Source organism: Micropterus dolomieu, linkage group LG08 (assembly GCF_021292245.1).
Source record: "Micropterus dolomieu isolate WLL.071019.BEF.003 ecotype Adirondacks linkage group LG08, ASM2129224v1, whole genome shotgun sequence".
Lineage (NCBI taxonomy): Eukaryota > Metazoa > Chordata > Actinopteri > Centrarchiformes > Centrarchidae > Micropterus > Micropterus dolomieu.
Window position 1 is genome coordinate 7,006,291 of NC_060157.1, and position 21,005 is coordinate 7,027,295.

General features: G+C 39.5%; 2 protein-coding genes across 13 annotated transcripts in view; one reads left to right on the forward strand and one right to left on the reverse strand.

The window, feature by feature from the left end:
* The window catches only part of LOC123975176 (basement membrane-specific heparan sulfate proteoglycan core protein-like), a gene marked incomplete at its 3' end in the record, with an annotated part of 647,231 nt that overhangs the window by 332,528 nt on the left and 293,698 nt on the right, over window positions 1-21,005 (forward strand).
* Window positions 1-21,005, reverse strand: part of acap3a (ArfGAP with coiled-coil, ankyrin repeat and PH domains 3a) — a 70,795-nt gene that overhangs the window by 26,424 nt on the left and 23,366 nt on the right. For all 6 annotated transcript variants that reach the window (XM_046056430.1, XM_046056427.1, XM_046056428.1 and 3 more), the window contains exons 2-4: window positions 12,520-12,577; window positions 8,224-8,343; window positions 7,450-7,503 (exon numbers count right to left, since the gene is read on the reverse strand). In XM_046056430.1, the coding sequence (XP_045912386.1) occupies window positions 7,450-7,503; window positions 8,224-8,343; window positions 12,520-12,577 (232 nt within the window). The remainder of the gene's footprint in view (window positions 1-7,449; window positions 7,504-8,223; window positions 8,344-12,519; window positions 12,578-21,005) is intronic.

Consider the following 21,005-nt stretch of genomic DNA (forward strand, 5'->3'; position numbering starts at 1 on the left):
AGTGATTTTTAGTGTGAGACAAAAAGATGATTAGAAGAAGAAGAATTAACTACTGTTTGATTATTTGCTTTAAACTATTAAACCAATACAGCACAATAAAATAAAAACAATACATGCATTTTGCCATTTCTCATTCCAAGTAAGAAGATTTTTGGAGGGAAAACAACAAAGTGCTACTCTCAATCCACCTGCAATGTACTTCTAACCAACAGAGGGCGACAAAGCACAGCCTTTTCCACATGATGCATACGGATGCATACAAATAAGGCACATAAGCCCTTAATGCCAGTTGGAATGAATAGTGGAGGAATGTCACACTGACTCAAACTAAACTCGCTCTAACACAATAACACGCCGCCTTTGGTTAGGTGTTTTACATTCAAGATCCCTCCTCCTCTCTCCGAGCACATCCTCTGTGATTGTTCCTGCCATGCTGCTGCTGCTGCTGCTAAATAGGTCACTCGGGCAGAGAGGGAGGGAGGAACTGAGTGAGAGGGAGGAGGCTTTTGGTACAATGTGACACTGCAGAACCTGCATCCAATGCAAACCCAGACAATTTGTCAGAGCCCATGTACTATCACCATAGCCTGAGCAGCAAGATTGGTTAAAGGGTATGCATCATCATCCTGCCTGAATAATTGGATATACAACTGTGCGCGTGGATTAGAAGATTTGAGTTAGCAAGGCTCTATAAAACTAGGCTTATGGGTGTTTTAACTCAGGGATTAGAAGGTGCTGATGATAAGTAAGACACTTGTCTATAGTTGCCACTACACAGTGTACAGTGAGAGCCACTAACCAGCAAAAAAATAAGTTTAGATGACTTTAATTTGACCAGACTTAAAAATAAAAATGTGGCTGAGATGGAAGTGGTCAGTTTCATTGTATTCCTGCCATCTGCTCTAAGAGAGACGTGTTTGTTTTGATGGTGGGTTAAGGCTTCATTTTACTGCTCTATAAATTCACTGGATCCAAATATGTGTGAGAGTGGAACAACAAAGGAGCCCTCCCATCCTTGTTGCTGCTTCATGGTTCTGCCATCACATCGGAAACCATCCACTTTCAAGTATATGATTAATGAGCAAAGGAATACTGCACCAGACACTGACTTATCCAACTCACCAGTAACACACTAACACATAAGCCAACCTTTATAGTCAAGTTAATCAGGGGCTTTTTAAATGGCTTCTTGCAAAGCGTCATGTTCAAAGACCCACTCTGTTTGACTGCAAATCATTAGGGTTTGATTGTGCATGTGTGGTCAATCTGTTCTCCTCCTGGCTGTCTTTAACAAGCTCTTAGAAAAGCGCAAGTGAGAACTGGAGTCTTGTGCCATCAAGGGCTCCCACAAACATCCAAGGACTCAAAACAGTGCGTTTGAGTGTCAGATAAGGTTGGGCAACGTACAGACAGGACTGAGGTGGCCGGTGGCTCAATGTACTCATTAAAAGTTGTCAACAAGCACACCTCCATGTTTGTGTGTGTGATTGGTGGCAGGCAAAATGCTGTGAGACGTCCCGGCTCTGGGGGTAGTGTAGCATTCCCGAACTGCTTTGTGGCAAGTTGACACCCTACATTTATTGGACATGAAGCCACAGGTGGTCTCTGTGGGATGTGAACCAGCCCGACTGACAGAGTCATGGGCAGGATTAACTATAACAATATGCCTAAAAGAATTTTGTATTTTATGTATATCCAGAGTTTTGACCATAAGTAGTGGTATGGAGCAACATTTGTTATTGAATGGTTCCCTGTTTTTTTTGTATATTGTGCACGGCTTGAGGACACATGCACGAGTGCAAGCACAGAAAAAGACGTTCCTTTTGAAGGTTTCACACACTGCACTTTACACTTTCATTACAGACATCTGGTGCACCTACTGTAACTATAGACTTTCAGTAGTTTTGAATGAGATCCTTTTTTTGTTTTGATTTGAAATCTTCTCAGCAAATAATGACATAACCTTTTATTCTCACATTCAACAGACAGGGCAACATACACAACAGAGTTGGATGAACAAAGAAAACATATTTTAAGTAAGTAGGTATGTAAGGAATATCCGGCACATCTTCCATGAGTTGATATCAGAGCTAAAGAATGAGACGTCCATCACAATGGACTACTGTTCTGAGTCTCACTTTGCTAATTTCCCAGTTTGAACACAGACTGGTCTCATGAAATCAGTCAAGCATTTATCTTTGGCGATCTACATAAGAGTAAGCACACAACCTCTGTCGAGGCAGACAGAAAATGATGGCAGGAAAAACTTTTATCTTAGACTTTATTAAGGAAGGTTAACTGATCATACTTCAACAAGCCTCTTTCATGGTAACAGTTCCAACGACTGAAAACAAGTCGTTGGTAAAGCCTGGCTTCTGCCGTTGCCTCTGCACACCATTTGTTATATAGCACTGCTCAGTAGGAAGAACAACAAAATGTAAATGCCTCTCAATACAATGCGGTCCAGTACAAAACCACCTTTAAATATAACCTCAATAAAAAACCTCTAGAAAAGACAACAATAACTTGGAACATACTCCATTTACTGCCTTTATTATTTATTGATATAGTGTGTGGTGGATCTGTTCTTCAACAAATGGATGTCCAAATAATGGAGATCAGAATTCCTTGTATTCGTACTACTCAAGTGCTTCAAGCCTACACAATTAATCAATGACCATGACTGTTAGGGCACAAATAGAAGTGTTTAGTTAAGTATCAGTCTCTCTGTCAGGCCACTGCGCTTCCTTTGAGGACACATTTTCATCTATTTTTACTTTCTGAACAAAGGACATAGTTATAGCCTGTAAGGAATGATAATAAGGATTGCAGTTGCAGACAGAAATGTCTCCCTGCTGCGTCTTGCTTTGTTTTCCTGTTTCCAAATATAACCGGAGACACCGGAGCTGGCATCTCACGTGGGAATTCATTCATTCAGTATGTACAGCCTACTGCATGAACAAATGCGTTAAATCAGTAAAATCAACAGTATGTATGTATCTTACATAAAATATTTATTATTATTACCTAAATTCTTCCATCCATATGTCTTCTCTCTACCTACTGTAAATCCCATTAGCTCCTATATATAATCCTTTTCTAAGACTTGTCAGTTCAGAGGTTCATCCCTCTTTGCATATGTGTGTCACTCTTCCCTCATTTCTAATGGATGTTCAGAGAGTCAAACATAAGTCAATAATTTATTGAGTATTCATATGGAGTTTCATGCTTGAATTAAACAGGGACTGTTACAATCTTGGCCTGATTCTGTTGATGCTTCTGCCCATCTGAAAGAAAAATCTATTGTGAAATCTTTGGACGGGAAAAGGCTCTGAGCTAAAGTAAAAAGGAGCTACGCTTGGCTTGCGTTTGACATTCATAGAAACAGAGCCTGTTTGTTCTGTTATGTGGTACTGGACTGGCAAGAGAGCCGAGCTATCAGGAAAAAGAGGGAAGCGAGGGCCAAGACTCCTTTATACTTTTCTTGAATTGCTTGTCTGAGCTTCCGTCCATGTATATGCTCAAACATATGTGCTGTTTGTGTTTATTTTATGCGTTTTAAAAAGGCAACCGAGCGCATGCCTGCAACAAGCGCAGTTGACACTCAGCAGTCCCATTTGTACGGTGCCATTTCATATTCTTGAGTGTCTGTGTCTGGCAGCTGCACAGCAAGGCATGCACACAGAGGGACATCCGTCACAGGTAGCAGATATAACCATCATCATTTCTTATTCATTGGAGCACTGCTGGAGTCCCGCGGCTACGGGAGCACTGCACAGTTAATGCACACATGGTGTCTTTCCTGATTAAAATACAAACATAAAAAAACTGTCAACAGAAAATGTTACAGCTTTAGCTAAAAGTCTTTAATATCAGTGGATCATGAGGATCTCAATAAGTTCACACCATTGCAAATAGGATCTTTTCTTTGAAATCTTTCATCTTTGGGGAATCCCTCTTACCGTTTCAGCCTTGAAAGCCTCCCGTGCTCTGTTCTGCTTTTACATCAAAGTAACAAAGAAAACCTTTGAGTGCCAATCATATTAATGTCCAGTCAGGCTATTGGCTCTAATAGACTGGAGGGAGGGAGAGGGGAAACAGGAGGCTGAAAACCCAGCTGAGCTTACGGTAGAAGAGGCCAGCTGGTCCTAGGCCAAACCATGCTCTCTTATGGTCTCTAAAGTGTGATACATTGAAACAGACAAACAGGGAGTCTGTCAGTCTGACAGAAACACTGACAGACTGACAGACCACATCTGACTGGAACTGGAAGGCACTAGAAATAGAAAGAAGAAGTTATAATATGAATGCATTTACAAAGGGCCAGCAAAACAAAAGGAAGGCCTTCAACATAACGCATCTGAATTCTTCAGTCTACAGCTTTTTGCATTATTTTTGCATTATATTGTACATGTCTATCTACTTCAAGTTTAAGGATCAGCAGCTGTCAAATATTTATATACTACAGATCTATAAATAAAGATTGTTTCCATGAAACCATTCAGTAGATTTTTAATATTTCAGATACTGTATAAGATTGTACACATGTCTGAGTTGAATGTTTGATGATAATAATTGTAAGGGGGAATGTACACGCTAATACTCGTTTATTAGCTTCACTTAACTAAAACAGATGGAGTCTGATACAATAAATCCCGCCTTCTTGAAGGTTATAATGTACATTTTTATTTGTTTTTAAAGATGTGTTGATTCAACTTCATGCACATTTTAAGGGGATGTAGTTTGTGGTGCTGTTGAATTTGTATGATGTTGGGAGGTGTTTCTAATAATAAGTCTGTCCTCATTGATAATATATAAGGCGATAACGATTCTCTTTGTGTTATTGGAAAGTTGTATAAAATATTAGCAAACAGTTGAACGTTTACACATCCAGCATATATGGAGCAACAGTAGCATTCATTTGTAGTCATGTCCACCTGAAGAATGTAAATCCACTATTCACTCTCCTTTTAGCTCTCTTCTGGTCTCCACCAACTCCTGAGGGAAATATCTGGTTCTTTAGCTGCTAAATGCTCCACTACGTTCACCAAGTTGTCCGTCTCCTGTTTGGTGCTGGGAAGGTACTGTACAGTGGATTTTTAGAAAACATCTGCCTGCTGCGGCTGTAAAAAACACTATAAGAACAGTGAGAGAGAACCAAAACAGCAAAGTTGAGGGCCAGAAAACCAATAAGCTGAAAGATGCAAAAAAGCACTCTAGAGCGGAGGAGAACTACAAAGTTGGGTGATAATTCTCTGTGAGTTCATCGGCTATACATATAGTCATGTGATCTATTGCTGATATAAAAATACTGATAATAGCGAGGACAGTATCATTAAAGACTTACACTGTGTCTCAATATGCACTCTTCCATATTTACAATTCCTATTTTGAGTGTATCAGTGCGTTCACACTGACAAGTATGGCAAAATGTAGTGCACTATAAGTACCTGGGTACTCATAACGGTGAAAATGTTGAGTGTGGACCACCAACCTGTTTTCAGACTTGTGAAAGGGAACGTGCAGAGGTTGCGACAAGCAAGTAAAAATATGTTGATGGTGCCAAAGATAACAAAAACAGGGATTTATTAATCTTGTATCATGCCAGACTTTAGTGGCTCATAACATATGGAATTATTTTGCAGATACTCCAGTTCAAGATGAGATTAAACTTTGCTGTGGATGTCAGTTTGTGAGCCGCAAAAAAGGCCCAGCAACAGATGAGGTAAGCCTCGTTTTTAGCCTAGCCGACTGTTGGAAATGCCTTTTGCTATGCCGTAACACATATCAAAAAATGGCGAACACTGATGAAAGGATCTAAATTTCTAAAACAGGTTTTTCCAAACTTTCATACGACCAAAGCATCCTCCCATCAGTCTTATTCACTAAAATATATTGATGAGTTCTCTGTCACTGCAAACAAACTCAACAGTTTAGCGCAAAGATTGGGCGCCTAGTGACCTGCTGAATTTCAAAGGTTAATTGTTATATAATAGAAATGATGAGAAACATCCGTATTGTCCTGTTATGTACATTCCTGCCATTCCATGTCTGTCATCATGTTTTCGATCATGTTGGCTGCCCATACACACATATGCATCAGACATGAGGACAGTATTGTGGGGCTACATGCCACCAACGGTCACGCACATACATATTGTACACTTGCCTGACCATATGCATAGGTTATACAGGGTTACAGCTAGAGCTAATCCATGCATTTGGCTGAGTGACCGAAACCATTAACCCTCCATTTGTAAAGCTGACCTCTCTACCGATAGACTGTCACTGAATGGATTGGAGGGAGTGGCTGATTTGCGATCAAACATCTTTGTTGTGGCTTCAGAAAGGAATGTGATCGACGCACACACTGCACTTTATAGCATCAATAATCACACAACGGGTTCAAGCTAATGGACTTCAAAGGGCCTCGGAGGGGCAGGATGGGGGGCAGGGGATCGGGAGCCTTAAAGGCAGGGAGGGGAAACCACAGAGCAGTAACGCAGGTGCTCTATTTAATGCCACAGGAAATGTATAGATTAATACAAAATACAGTAACAAAGCTGGGAGTAAAGTATCAGTGTAGATAAATGCATATTCATCTAATAAGTTGGCATGAATGATCATTGAAAATATAGGGAGAGTGCTGGTCAAGTTATAATTTCCATCGTGAAATGGAAATTGTTTTTATACAGTAGACTGATCTGATCTTAGAGGAATCTCCTCGACAACTTAAAATGAGCTCTTTCGGTGTTACATTAAACAGTTGACTTTCATTTTCTTTGTGCTTAAGAGATGAAGATCGAGATAATACGTTTATTACTCTTTCTTTTTATTTTTAATATCCATTAGTATTTGGATACATTTTAAATCCTAGAACACTTTGGGGTTTCTTACCTCTCCTGAACAATCCTTGCTATGTCTGTCTTTACATACTTGTGTTTTATCTGCTAAAAAATGCATCGTTTACCTTGTGCTGTTAAACTGACGGCATGCAATTCAGACTTGTGCCATGTTGAAACGTTACTTGATCTGACCCAGTAAGATTGTAGTTGTGACTAAAACAGGGTGCTCATTCAGACATGAGACCAACATGTGAAAATGCCATCATACTGACGTAAATGGTTGCACGTCTGAAAGGGGTTTTAAAAAGATTATAGTCTGTGAGACTGTTTGAGATGTGATATAGCTCTGACTGACAAGTACAGTACTGACAGACAGATTTAATGATGTGTGAAAGAAGTAATCCACATGGAATCAGCAAAAACACAGCTCAGCTTGACCCATCGGTATTGTTCTAAAGGGAATTTAAGGGAATAATGAGGCCCAGTTAACTTAAATCCCAGTTAATGTTAGCATTTCAAGATGGGATGATATCATTGTACTGCTCTGTCTCACTCTACTGTATGTGGAGCATATGGGCACAGTCTGGAGAGAAGGCTGACTTACCATGTGGTAGTTGATGATTTCTTGGAGGCTTTCACCACACTTTTCCAGGCACTCCTGCAAAGAAAAAAGCATATTATAACATCATCCTTCAACCACACAATACATAAAGAAAATTTCTCAGACCTGCTGCTGTGTTTACTTCTGAGAGTAAAGAAAAGTAAAGAAGAAAATAAAAGCTGCCACAAACTGAAACCAAAATGTATTTGAATTCTAAACTGAAGAAAGTAAACACTATATGGGAAAATTAAGTCAAAGCTGGTTAATGTCACTGATGTGTACTTTGCTGATCTAAAGGATTTTTTCCCTTCAATCTTGTACAGGAAAAAGAACTATAATTGCAGGGCTGATTCAGTTCTCTTTTACAATGGAAACTACAAATACGAAGACTTTAATAAGAAACTCACAATTAGTCATACGGTTGAAGCCAAGAAGGCTTTTAATAGTACTTAATGTAAGCAGCAGCAATGAAAATAGTCCAGACTGCTGCGAGCCAAGCCAAAAGTAAGTTTCCAGACCGGATATGATCCTCACTTACTAATCTGTTGGTAACCAGGTTTACTCACACACACAAAAACATCCAGAGCTGTAAGGCAAACACCCAAAGAGGTGGAAAGTCCACCATCCCAGGAGACACTAGCTGTAACGATACTATTTACTAAAAGACAGAATAATATGACAAAAAAGACAATAAAACCACAATAAAAGCTATAATGGTTCAAACAGAGGCTCAGATGAAATGACTTGGATACGTTTCCCAACTCATCAGAACCTCACCGAGATCATCTCATCCTTCTTGCACTGCTGAGACAGATCCCGGATGCCGTTGACGAAGAGCTTGTTGGCGCTGACATACGCCTTCCCTGCTTCAATCATCCCACTGCATAGCTTCACCAGCTGTAGAGTAGAGAATCACATTTGGAGGGGATAAATGACGGTCATCACTTTCACCACACACATCATACTAATGTCAGCAGGGACGTAGTTAACATTAAAGACAATGAGGACGTGTCCTCTGTGTTGTTTCTGGGAATCGGCATCATCATCACAGTATATATATTAATTTTACTACCTATGTTATAGTAAGATTTTTATAATTAAGTTTATCCATCAGAGTATATATATATTTATGTGCATACCTGTCTACAACCTGTTTTTAATAACCTGACTACCCCACTTTATTTTTATGGGTTTTTATTAAGTCTTTGGCTGATTCTGAGATTTTTTTAGAAGAATATTGAATATTAGATTTGACCTGTTTTTAGGCCAAAACAATTAAAGGGAATATCTCCACCAGAATTATATTCCCAGCATTGAAGAGGCATCTTTGCATTTTAAACTTCATGTAGGGAGACAATCTCAGACAACAATTTAGCCTTTGGAGTCAACGACAAATGTTTCGGGGCTTCTGGTGCAGCCAGCAACACTTCCTTTTCTGTTGTTTATATGTATATGTCTGTTTCATTGTTTATAGACCAATTAGCAATCTTGAAACCATTTGACTGTCATGATTTCAATGCAGATAATTTTTTTAAAAAAGCTAATAAAAAGCTGATCTCTAAGGTTCATAAATTGACTAAATCAAAGTAAAACAAAAGCCCAAGTGTTCCAAGACTGCATTCCAGCCAATGCATTGCGCATCATGCCCGATCAAACATGATTAGTCAATACTACTCAGACTACAAACAGAAACCAGAACGCTTCCAATACCAAAATCTTCACTTGCCTACAGATTCTGCATTCATATGTCTGTTTATAGAGATTAGCAGGGAGATAACTTTTACAGAAAATATATTTTAACAGTTAAACAGATACATAAAATGTGAAAAAAGTTTTTACATACTTTACTTTTGGGGTTGGGCTTGTGCAGCATGTGGGAATTTGGACTTATGAATTCAGTATGTGTAAAATCCTTTATATGTGACAAGGCTTGTCACTATCACTGTGTTACAATCAACGCTTCAGGGTGGCAACTTTTAGGGCTCAATATCAGATGCTCAGCCACAATACTCTACATTTTCAACATTTTCTCCACATTTTTGAGCCCATTACCCCCACATAGACCAGGACGTACAGTATGTCATACAGTTGCATGTTTGTTGTCTAGTTATCACCTGTGGAAACATACGGTAGTAGCTCCCCTGACATATGCAGGCCACCCGGCACACATGAAGCTATATAGCAGAGGCTTAATGTTATCCAGGACTGGTAAATTGATAACAGACACTGATAGTTCAGCTTGTATGTTTTGTGTATGACTTTTGAACATGCTACAATGTTTTCTCTGCGGCTGTCAGCAAATGATGTATGATGTGTACCATAAAGCCTGCCTTGTTTAGCTTCTATATTTTCATGTTTTTCAGTACCCTTTGGTCCAAGCTGTTAACCAGATACAAGACTGAGCAATTTAGTTTAAAGGAATTGTATGACATTTTGGGAATCATGCTTATTCGCTATTATAAGATCAATACCCCTCTCATGTCTGACACTAGCTAGAAGCTAGAGCCAACACATGATTCATTTAGCTTAGCATAAAGACATTTTGAAAATGCACCTACCAGCACCTCTAAAGCTCACTAGTTAACATGTTATATCTTGCTTGCATCACAGAGCCAAGCTAGCTACTTCCCACTGCTTATAGTCTTTATGCTAGCCTCCTGGCTTTAGCTTCATATTTCATGTATAGGCATGAAAATGGTATCGATCTACTTATCTAAATTTCATTAAGAAAGTGAATACTATACTATAGGTACAAAAAATGCTTTGAGCTAATTGCTAATGTTATCATACTAACATACTCACAATGACAATGCTAACATGTTGATGGTGAGCAGGTTTAATTTTTTCCATGTTCAAAAAAAGGAATTACCATGCTCATCGTAGTTTAACATGCTATACATTTGCTAATTATGGCTAAACGCAAAGTATATTTGATCATAGACAAATTAAAATCTTGACCTGATGATAGATGCAAAGTCAAGGGATCTCTTAAGTTATAACAGCTCATCCATTTACTAGCACACTAATGTAGGTAGGTGCTTCTAAACCTATAGCTGAACCAAAGTTACAGAGATCCCAACTTATTTTTAACTAATGGTTTGCAATCTAGATCAGAAAATCAAATTTAAATATGAATCACTGAATAGTTTCTTTTGTACGATTTCCGCCTCTCATAATGTTAAACTCTGCAACTGGATTAAATTAGAATCATTCATGCACAGCACAGGAACAAGTATTAAGTGATCCCAGAAGCACAGATGTTATCAGATTCAGATGCCAGTGAGTAAGTGAGGTAAGTATAAGTCAGTGTAAGTTGTTAAATTGGTCTCTCTCCAGTATCTTGATGGATACAAGAGGGCAAATACACAACCATGAAAGTATCGGAAGAATGGTTTGATTATAGTATATCAAATGTTCTATTTAACAGTGACGACAGTGTTCATATTCCTTCTGACTGGAATATGAACTATAGTGGAGGTTTCCAGCTCTCATGGCAGTAAAAGAAGAACAGAGTGCCTGACCAATCCTGGCTCTTATAGACACATACCGTAATTCAATGTCAAAAGAAGCAGATGGACCGGTGACATGAGCATTACAGGCAAAGCATCTGGCTGCCTCATTACAAGGCAAATGGATGCTTTCAAAGCATGTGTGATGCAGTCTAATGTTTTCAGCAAGTGCCAGCACTGCTGCCACGTCACGTTTCAGCGAACCTCACCTAAACTGTTCAACAGGACTGGGTGACATCATCCTGTCCATTACACAGAGTGCCAACTGTGGAGGCTAGCAGTGTTAGCACTGCAGGATTAGGCACTGCAGAGTATTATAATGCTGGGACTGAGCAGCTAAGTGAAATGGGCAAGCTGTGTCACATGTCTTTTAACAAGATATGCTTTGATGGAACGTGGAGAAAAACATACCAACATTCTTCCTTTTTTAGTCATTTTTCATTCAACATTACTACTGTATAGGCACAGGATCAGTGTGTGAAATATCCTCTTAAAACCAAGGGGGTCCAATGCCGTTATTGTGTCAAAGTCTGTTTCCGAGAACTGAAATTTAACCAACAGTAATCGCCAAAGCAATTTAAGACCTGTTAATTTAAAACCGAACATACCAAATATGTCAAAAGCTGGCTGCTGGCATATGCAATTTAGGAAAAAGCCCAGAGCAGGAGGGTATTGTACGCACGCACAATGGCTGTGGGAAATAAATAGCTGATGAAAATAGACTAACTTGTTGGCAGAGATGAACACTCAGAACTCAGAAGGAAATATTGCATATTTTACACACAGCTGGCACAGCATGGATACCATCATTAATTAATGTATCTTTATCTTGCACCACAGTACTGAGATGGTTATTGACCTTGTTTTGTGAACTGGTGGGCTTTTACAAACACATCCGGTGTCGGAGAATCACTAAGCTTGTCTATTAGTGGTTTTATTTTTGTTGTCCAACTTTTGTATTGAAAATGAAAATGAGAATTTTTTTTTATTGTTTGCTAGGATCCAGAAGATGAGGTTTTTGTTGGGAAATGGACTCTTGTGGAGATTTAAACTGAATAAAGGACTCATTCATTGATAACTGTGGGTTTTGTATTGAGCACAGACTGTATAATACACTGTGGTACACTTGAAGTTCTTGTCATCAGTAGTTCTTGTCATCATACCTGGTTGTTCAGAAATGTGGAGATTGTCATGTACCAAAATACACGGGACCTTTTAACATACAAGAATGCATGTAATATTTTTGTGTAAATATATAGAACATGGAATTTCAAAATTATTTACATTAAAAGATGCCAGCCAGTGAAAAAGATTTCAGACCCTGAAACTAACATCAACTTAGATATCACTGAGTGGGGTGTAGTGAGAGTGACATGCTTGAAACCTTCAACCCATCAAGAGCAGTTTAACAGTTATTTCCTGTACTGTTATTCAGTGTTGATTTACCCCTTAAAATATGCTGAAATAGACACTATAAAAACATCCTGCCTCTGAAAATAGCCATACAGGACCAGATGGTCTGACAGATGAAGTGGATTGGCAGTGACAATAACAAATGTCTTACCTTATCTAGTTTTGCCTCGATTTCTACAACCTCCGTCTCCACCTCGTCAATATTTGCCCTGAAAAATAAAAGCAAGAGAAGCTGTTAATGCATGGTATGTGGAAATTGGCAACTGTAGGACTGAAAGAAATTCCATTAAGGTCATTCGTCTCGTTGGAAAACAGCCTTTCTACAATCTGCCTGTGATTTCCCACACTCTCAGAAAGCGCGAGGACACTCCATAAATCTGTGAGTGACAGATGGAGTTTTCCTGAGCCAAACCCAGACGATGTACGAGCGGCAGCGGGCAAGAGTTTGGGGTGTGCTTTAAGTGAGCGAGACGCCGCCCTGGGAGCAGTTCAGCTCTGTCAAAACAAAGTGACAGACGAGATCTCGACACAGTGAAGGAAACATGGCTGTCAGGCTCATCCCAAACCCCAGTCCACTTACCCACTGTCAACACCACCACCACTAATGCCACACCCAACCGCACCACAGAGAGGTGTGATTTACAGTACACCCAGAGGCTCACTGCTGCATGACCTACCCCCCCTAAATGCACTGTCCCCAGCTTTTTTTCACATACTAATGTCAATAAGGAGTGTGTGTTATAAACAGATCGGTATTGGTATCGGTACTGCCTTGATATGTTCATTTATATGTGCTCATTTTGCCATTATCTGCTTCCTGCTGCACAGTGGGACCTTGTGGTTTAATTGGCGTATAAGATCAATAGCCAGCCTGCTCATATAATCACAGCTCTGCATCCCTCAACCTATCTTCCCATTTTTAGCCACACTAGTGTTGTGGCTCAAGAGATGGAAATGTCAGCCAGTGGGTCAGTCGAAAAAAGGTTGAAAAAAAGTTTATCAAAGAGTATGTTTGGTGTCGTATAAGCACCTCTGCAAAAGCATCCTGGCAGCTTCCGTCTTGCTTTCTCTGATACACACTTAAGACTAGTTTTCCTTTTGATATCAAGGAAAAAGTGTAACGAATCACAGCGCTACACACAGCAGCTCCGTGATGAGAGTATCTGTGACATATATCGGCCATCCGCTGGCAGAATATAAAACTTGTATCTCTGTCTCATGTCTTTCTCTCTGGCCTTGGGTGGATTAGCCTGCTCGGCCGAGCTGTAGCAAGCTCAGGGGATGAAGGATGGCACTTGCTCTCATACTCCTCTCTACCCCCATGCTGCAAGCTTTTTACTCTCACCATCTCCTTTTAAAACGGACTAAGAGAGAGAGAGAGCGTGTGTGTGTGTGTGTGTGTGTGTGTTGGGGGGTGGCACACATTACCTAAATAATCAATACCATATTATTCCACATGCGGCCGTGTGTTATTGTAACTTAACTGATCTTCGACTGAATGGCCTTCAGCCAACCACACCCAGGTATAATCTTGCTGCGAGCAAAGATGTTTTCATTGCTGATGACATTATTGAAACTGTCCTTCTTATGTGATGATGCAGAGCTGAGCAGGTTTTGGCTTTTCAGGAGGCTCTTTCCCCTCATACCTTTTAGCAGCAGCCTTGATCTTGATAATATGATATTTTATTTTCCAATCACCACAGACACAGAACAGAATTCATGAATAGCTAAAAGCAGAGTCTTTCAGAAGTGTTAAATTTTGTAAAGATCAAGAAATAAAATCTGGATCATACCAGTGGATTTGTTTGTTTTAACCTATTAATCAAATGAAGGAATGCTGCATTGCTGCTAGATTGTCCTGCTTTCAGTTTATTTCACTGTGGTATGAATATCAACTTACAGAGACATTTTAAATGGGTAACTTGTCGCAGCAGATATTTAGTTGACTTCACTCTTTGTTTTTTGCTGTTTTGAAAACTCTCGCTGTTGGTGTTTTCAAGGTTTCATGAAAGATGGATTTCACACTATCGTTTTAAGGGATAGTACAAAAATGATTAAAATTAGTAAGAACTGAACATTGTCACTCTAAAGAGTTACCTTGGTTGCTTAGTTGGTTCTTTCAGTTAATCGTGTTAAAGAGATGGTTAACAAGACGAAGACAAAACATTACCTCCTACACAAAAATGTTTATGTCATGTCTTTTTTATTTAATCCTTGCAATCCTCACAGTTCATTGACACCAGTAGGTATTACCTGGCTATAAAGGGCATACCTATAAAGGGAACCAGTGCCTTAGTGATTTATAACCCTCTGTTAAACCCACCAAAAATTGCTTTATGTACGTAGGGTTAAGGACATGATAGTGTAAATTATGTTTCAAAGACTTTTATATCTTGCCAAATGCAGAGGAGTGGGACATACACTGAATATATTTTATTATGTGGCAATGAAACAAATACAAAGGTCAACAGTGGGGATGCTACTGAGTTTCGGCCATGTGCTCCAAATGCAGCTAAACCAGTGTGGCTCAGCATAGTGACAGCCCAGCTAGCTGTTCCAGATGTGCGGACAGTGGGACAGCTGCTCCCGCTGAACCCACTCCAGGCTAGAACCCCCAATGCCCCGTCTCACTGCACATTGCCTCCTATAATGGATGCACATGGTGCCCCGGGCCTGTAGCCACGGCAACCATCTCCTAAGTGGGCCGCAGAGGTCCCCGATGTGCTTGTGAGTTGACCCTCATTCACACCACGGGGAGCGGAGAAGCTAAGTAGATCATGACTCACAACACAGCTACTGTGACAAGAGGCGACGCACCATTAAAACCTTGTCAGGAGACTATAAAACTACAGTAAAACACAGACATCGCTGATTAACTCAAACAAAAACGCAGTCTATGGTTGTTCTTAATGCTTGATTAGGAATGAAGAGCAACAGCACAATAAGTTCATAACTTGCCAAGGCAGATTGAAGTTACAAGTGCCTGTTAGTGTGCAGGATTAGTCTGGGATCATTATTGTGACATGGAACAGTGCAGTTAATCAGCGGTGTAAAAACATAATAAACACAAAAATTGTGCTGAGCAAGCTGCAGCTCCGGTGGTTTCTGGCTGGTGACATGCTGACGGGGCGTCCAGAGGAACGGCTGAGGTGCCGTTTACTGGCCCAAAATTGCAGAACACCTCTGTTTCTTTTTAATTCAGGAGCATCTTAACTAGTTTCGCATGGTGCTAGGTTAAAGCCTTTTGAAATGTAACGTAAAATAACATTTTACTAAATTTTAAGTGGTGGGTGAACTATGATTTTTAGAGGTTCTACAAGCATCATCCTAAAGAAAATGTTTCCATTATTCCAGTAAGCAGAAGTGGAAAAAAGTATTCAGATCATTTACTTAAGTAAAAGTACATATTAGCAAAAAGTACTTGAAGTTTCAAAAGTAAAACTACTTACAGAACAATGGCCTCTGTGAGTTTTATACTATTACGTAAAAGTTATTATTGAGGAATGAATGTGTAGATGGAGTGTGTACCCTCTCTTTAGATGGATGGAATGTATTTGACTATTTTATATACTGTTGAGCAGTTTAATCAATCAATCAATCAATCAATCAATCAATCAACATTTATTTATGTAGCACTTTACAGCAACCAGCAAACAACACAGCATTCAATAAAAGACAAGAAAAAAACATGAAGCCTAGAAAACAGTAAGCCAGATAAAGTTACCTAAAATCATCAGAAGAAGAGGGAAGTTGTTGCACCACTTCTGTGTATTAAAAGCCATTCTAAATAAATAAGTTTTAAGTTTTATAGTGTGAATTTCAGGGGGAAGCTTGTTCCAGAGTTTTGGGGCAGCAACAGCGAAGGCCCGATCGCCCCACTGTTTCCACCTCGACCTCGGGACTTCTAAAGCCCGTTGACCAGAAGACCTCCGCCCACCCAAAGTTAAAAGCTCAGACAAATACTCCGGTTAGGCGGAAGCCGGCTAGGCCATTTAAGGCTTTGAAAACACAGCATAAAATCTTGAAATCGATTCTAAAACACACCGAAAGCCAGTGTAGTGTAAATAGAACGGGAGTGATGTGTGCACTTCTAGATGTATTTGTTAAAAAGCGAGCAGGAGCATTTTGTAGTAAACGCGAGATGGATGTTTGACATAGACCAACATAAAGAGCATTGCAATAATCTAGCCTTGAACTAATAAAGGCCTTTTCTAGATTGTGCCTATTAAGAAAAGGTTTAACTTTAGACAGGAGACAAGTTTAACTGTAACTATGCATCATATTTTGAATGATGCAGCGTTGTTAGCGCTCTCTGGTCTCAGCTGTAGAGCAGACTAGACGCTAGCTTCAAGTCATCCTCAGCAATCAGCGGACTGTTTGTTATCAATCTGTTTTTTGCTCTTTCCTACACTATTCAATATCTTCAGTCTCTTTCGGCTCTTCTTTGACTCTTTATTCAAAACCTACCTCAGAAGGTTTCATTAGTGTGGAAAATATGGGAGGCTAGAGAGGAGAAAGAAGTTGGCGGCGGAGGAGGGGAATCAATGCGTTGGAGACAGGGCGGCCCTGTCTGTCTGAGGGCCCCATTGTGACAAAGCCACTTCCTGTCTGGAGAAATGGCAGCATTTTGTTATAATATTGACTGCTTTAGTGTCCTAATTGAGGCTGGATTGCAGGGCTGAATGCCTGATCAGAGGGGGGTGGGATCCCTGAGCACATTCCCTTCAGCTACGTTGAACAGCAGCTTGGTTTATTCTTAGCTGCATGGCTCCTAATGCCCCCTGCCCTTCCTAGCTCTTCTCCTCCTCCTCCTCCACCTCTTCCTGCTCCTCCTCCTTCAGACCACAACATGAACTAATGCAGGGTCTGGAAGGCACGCCTGGGTGTGCAATACAAGCACTTAAACAAAAATCCTACCCAGTACATTTTGCAGCACTAGTTAGTCACTCAATAATATCTTACCTCCCCACACACGACTGTTCTCTAAACCTCTTCCCCAAACAGCAATTGTCCAATCATAGCTAGGCACAACAGGATTGTGAAGCTTCAGATTTCTCAAAATGCTGAAGAGGAGTGAATAGTGCTGCAGTAAGAGCAAAACTCGACATTAAAGCGTGTTTTACTGAAATTATAACTGAACTAACAACATTATTCCCATGGCGCACATCATTAACTACGTTTAAAAAAGTCCTGTTAACAACTAGCACATCCACTGTGTAATGTTTCCCCACCTTGTGGAGGCCTGTCTTGGTTGCTACTATAGGCTTTTAGCACAATTTCATGTAGCCACCACATGCATATTTAAATATTTTTTTACAGGATTCTTGTATTAGTACGAGTCAGCCTGGAAACACTAAAGAGTCAAACAAAAATTTCAAGTAACTCATGATGCTAACGTTAATTAGCTAGCTAGCTATAGCTGATTAAAATCTGTTAACAACAGTCGTAATTTCAGCCACCAAAAACGATGGTTGTTTGCAAGAAATTAGAAGCTTTTACCTCAGTCTGAAATCAACAATCTCTTGCTAAGGATTTCTACTGGTAAACCTGCCACTACACAGAAAGCTTGACAGGTAAGGCAACAATAAATTAGGTGGGAGGGCTTAGCGAACAGCCACTTACTACCCATTCAGAAGGTAAACATCCCTAACCTTATGACCTCCAAAGACATTTTTGCACTCATCCAGTTGGCGCCACATTTAAATCACCATCTTAATAATTTAAGAATTACACTGCCCCATAATCAGTTGTAACCCAACCCTAATGCATTCAAGGTGCAGAGGGAGTTCAAATGTCTCCAGTAATACGCTTCCCCAACAGCCCTGACTATTGTTTCATAAGCCCACACTTTTATTTCCCCTTGAAAGCACAGGTGTGTTCCTCATACTTAAACAGGCCTGCTGTCTGTTCTGAATGAGGAGAGAACTCAGCAGCACTAAAAACACTGCTCACATTTCTATATATTCATATATTCACTATAGTGAGTGTGTCGCTGTCGCTGCATTCACCTCAAGCCCTCTTCAACAACACACATTAGCACTAATAGCTTCACAGAAGTGACATGTCTGCTTCAGCCATTATTACATATTTATGCTTTGATTACAACATGCTGGAGGCTAGAGCATCAAACCATCAGGGAATGCATAGATAGCTGTATGTACTGGATGCGTGGTATCCATCACAGGGTTAATGTCTCAGGACAGGTGCTCACATCAGTTATGTCAGTATTTATATATTAAGGCCTGGTCTGTTTTCTACAACGGGAGGTTAGTGCTCACTCCCCCCATTTCTGATTGCCTACTGTGCCAAATATGTGTGTGAAGCCAAACAGCTGAGTGACAGCCATTCACTAAACCTTGTTTCTAAGACAACATTGGTCTACCCTGGCAGATAGATGACACTCTCAGCCCACCCACTCATTCAGTGGACTCATACACATACAGGGACCACCAAACCATTTCCTCACAGGGGCCTCTGTGAGGAAATGTGTCTGATCTCTGCCAGACTCTGTAAAGACACTGTCTGGTGTTTGGTTCAGTAGAGGACAGGACCTTCAACCCTTTGGGGTCACATGGTATCATATTAGTGTTGAGACAAATAATTAGTACATGAATCTAAAGAACTAAATTTGAGTAACTGAAAAATATATAAATATATGGTCAGCTGTTTGGTCTATAAAATGTCAGAAAATAGTAAAACAATATTTTTTTTGTCTGACTAGCAGTTTAAAATACATTTAGTTCACAATCACATAAAACATAGGAAAGCAGCAAATCATCACGACTGAGAAGCAAATTTGGCATTTCGTTTGAAAAATGACTTGATTTCTTGGTTATCAAAACAGATGCTGTTAAATGGACTAATAAATTGATCAGATAATAATTTTATTAAATACCATAAATATAAGACCTTTTCAAATTTGGACTGTTGGTGCAGGCAAAATAAGGCAATTGATAGTTTATTTTTTTACATTTTCTAGATTAAAAAACGAATCATTTAATCTATCAAATATCAGCAAATAGTGAAAAATGCCCATCACAAGGAAGAGCCAGTGATAAAGACTTAGTATGGCATGTTTTGTCTGTCCAAAACCCAAAGATATTGAGTTAACTATCATAAAACACAAAGACAACCAGAAAATATTCACATTTGAGAAGCGGGGACCAGTGGATCTTTTCCATTTTTGCTGATGAATTTTCTGTAGGTTAACTAATCAGTTAATAGAATAAATGTTTTAGCTTTATAAATTGAAATGAATTTAAAAATAATCAATAGGTTAATCAAAAACAAACGAAGAAACTGAAAAACAGAGCCCATAAATGAAATATGGAGAGATAAAACAGGCAGAATTCTTTCACCATTTAATCAGACAAAAATAACATTTGTATTACTTCCCTCACTCTCTGAATACTAGAGCGTGTGCCCATTGTTGAGCCATCTAAGTCTGCCAGGATGAAAGCCAAACCCCACACTGCCCTGAGGGCTCTCAGTGAAGCAATGTCTAAATAGACAGTGACTGGTCTAACTGCCACCTGACCGAGCTTGTCCTCATAGAAGAGATCTAAAAATCTAGGTCTATTTTAGCAGAAGGGCATATGTGTACCCTCTCTGAAAATAATGAAAGGCCTCGTAAATCACTGACAAGGACAGAAACTCATGCAGGCCAAGAACAGGACAGCTATGTCTGCAGGAAAAGTTATAAAGACACACAGAAGAACTACATTTATATGAGACTCAGGCTTTCTGAAGCGACTGCTAACCACAAATGCATTAAATAGAATAATGCAGCAGTGTTAAAATTAAATCTATTAAACTAATTCTCCACAGTTTTGTTTTTGCATGAGAGGAGAAGCCTCTGAAATGTAAATTAGATTAGACAGAGTGCCTCAAAATAGATATGTGTGTGCATGCTTCATATTATCAGCAGCAATTCTCCAGCATTTTAGACGCTCATGCGTTACACTTGTTCAGCTTCCACTCTAAGTTCAGTTTAGAACAGCAGACCGCCACTGTGATTGTTACAAAGGTTCAGATGTTGTGTTATTGTTGCCTTATGTATCTGATAATATTCTATTGGTGATTTCTTTGTTTTATGGTCTTTATGGGATGATGAAACTTGCTCACTTTTAACCAGGGTAGATCACCATGGAGCCAGTTAACTTCACGCAGCAGCTGAGAATAACATGAAGACTTTGTGATGATAATTAGAAGTTGTTCCTTTTATTAAGAGAAACAATTCACACACAGCTGATTAGCTCCCAGGAAATTAAAAATTCATACAGATAGAACTCATAAAGCATTCTCTTTGTTTCTCCTCTTTTCTCTCCTCTCTGCTTGGGCAGCAGAAATGGTTTTGCATTACCTTGTTTAAATATTTAAGTTTACAACATATTCATAAATAATAATAAAAAATACTCACTATTAGCCTTACTTTTAATATCTAAATGTTATTCTTTATCTTTTCAAGTTGTGTGATTATACTGTTTATATATCACTTTGCTCTAAATCACTTTTACCTGCTGCAATAAACATATTTCTCTATCACTGTTAATGTTCTCCAGTTGTGATTCTGTTGATGTTGTATGTAATTAACAGTCTTTTTCACATGAACGTACTCAGAGCTGAGAGAGTTAACTG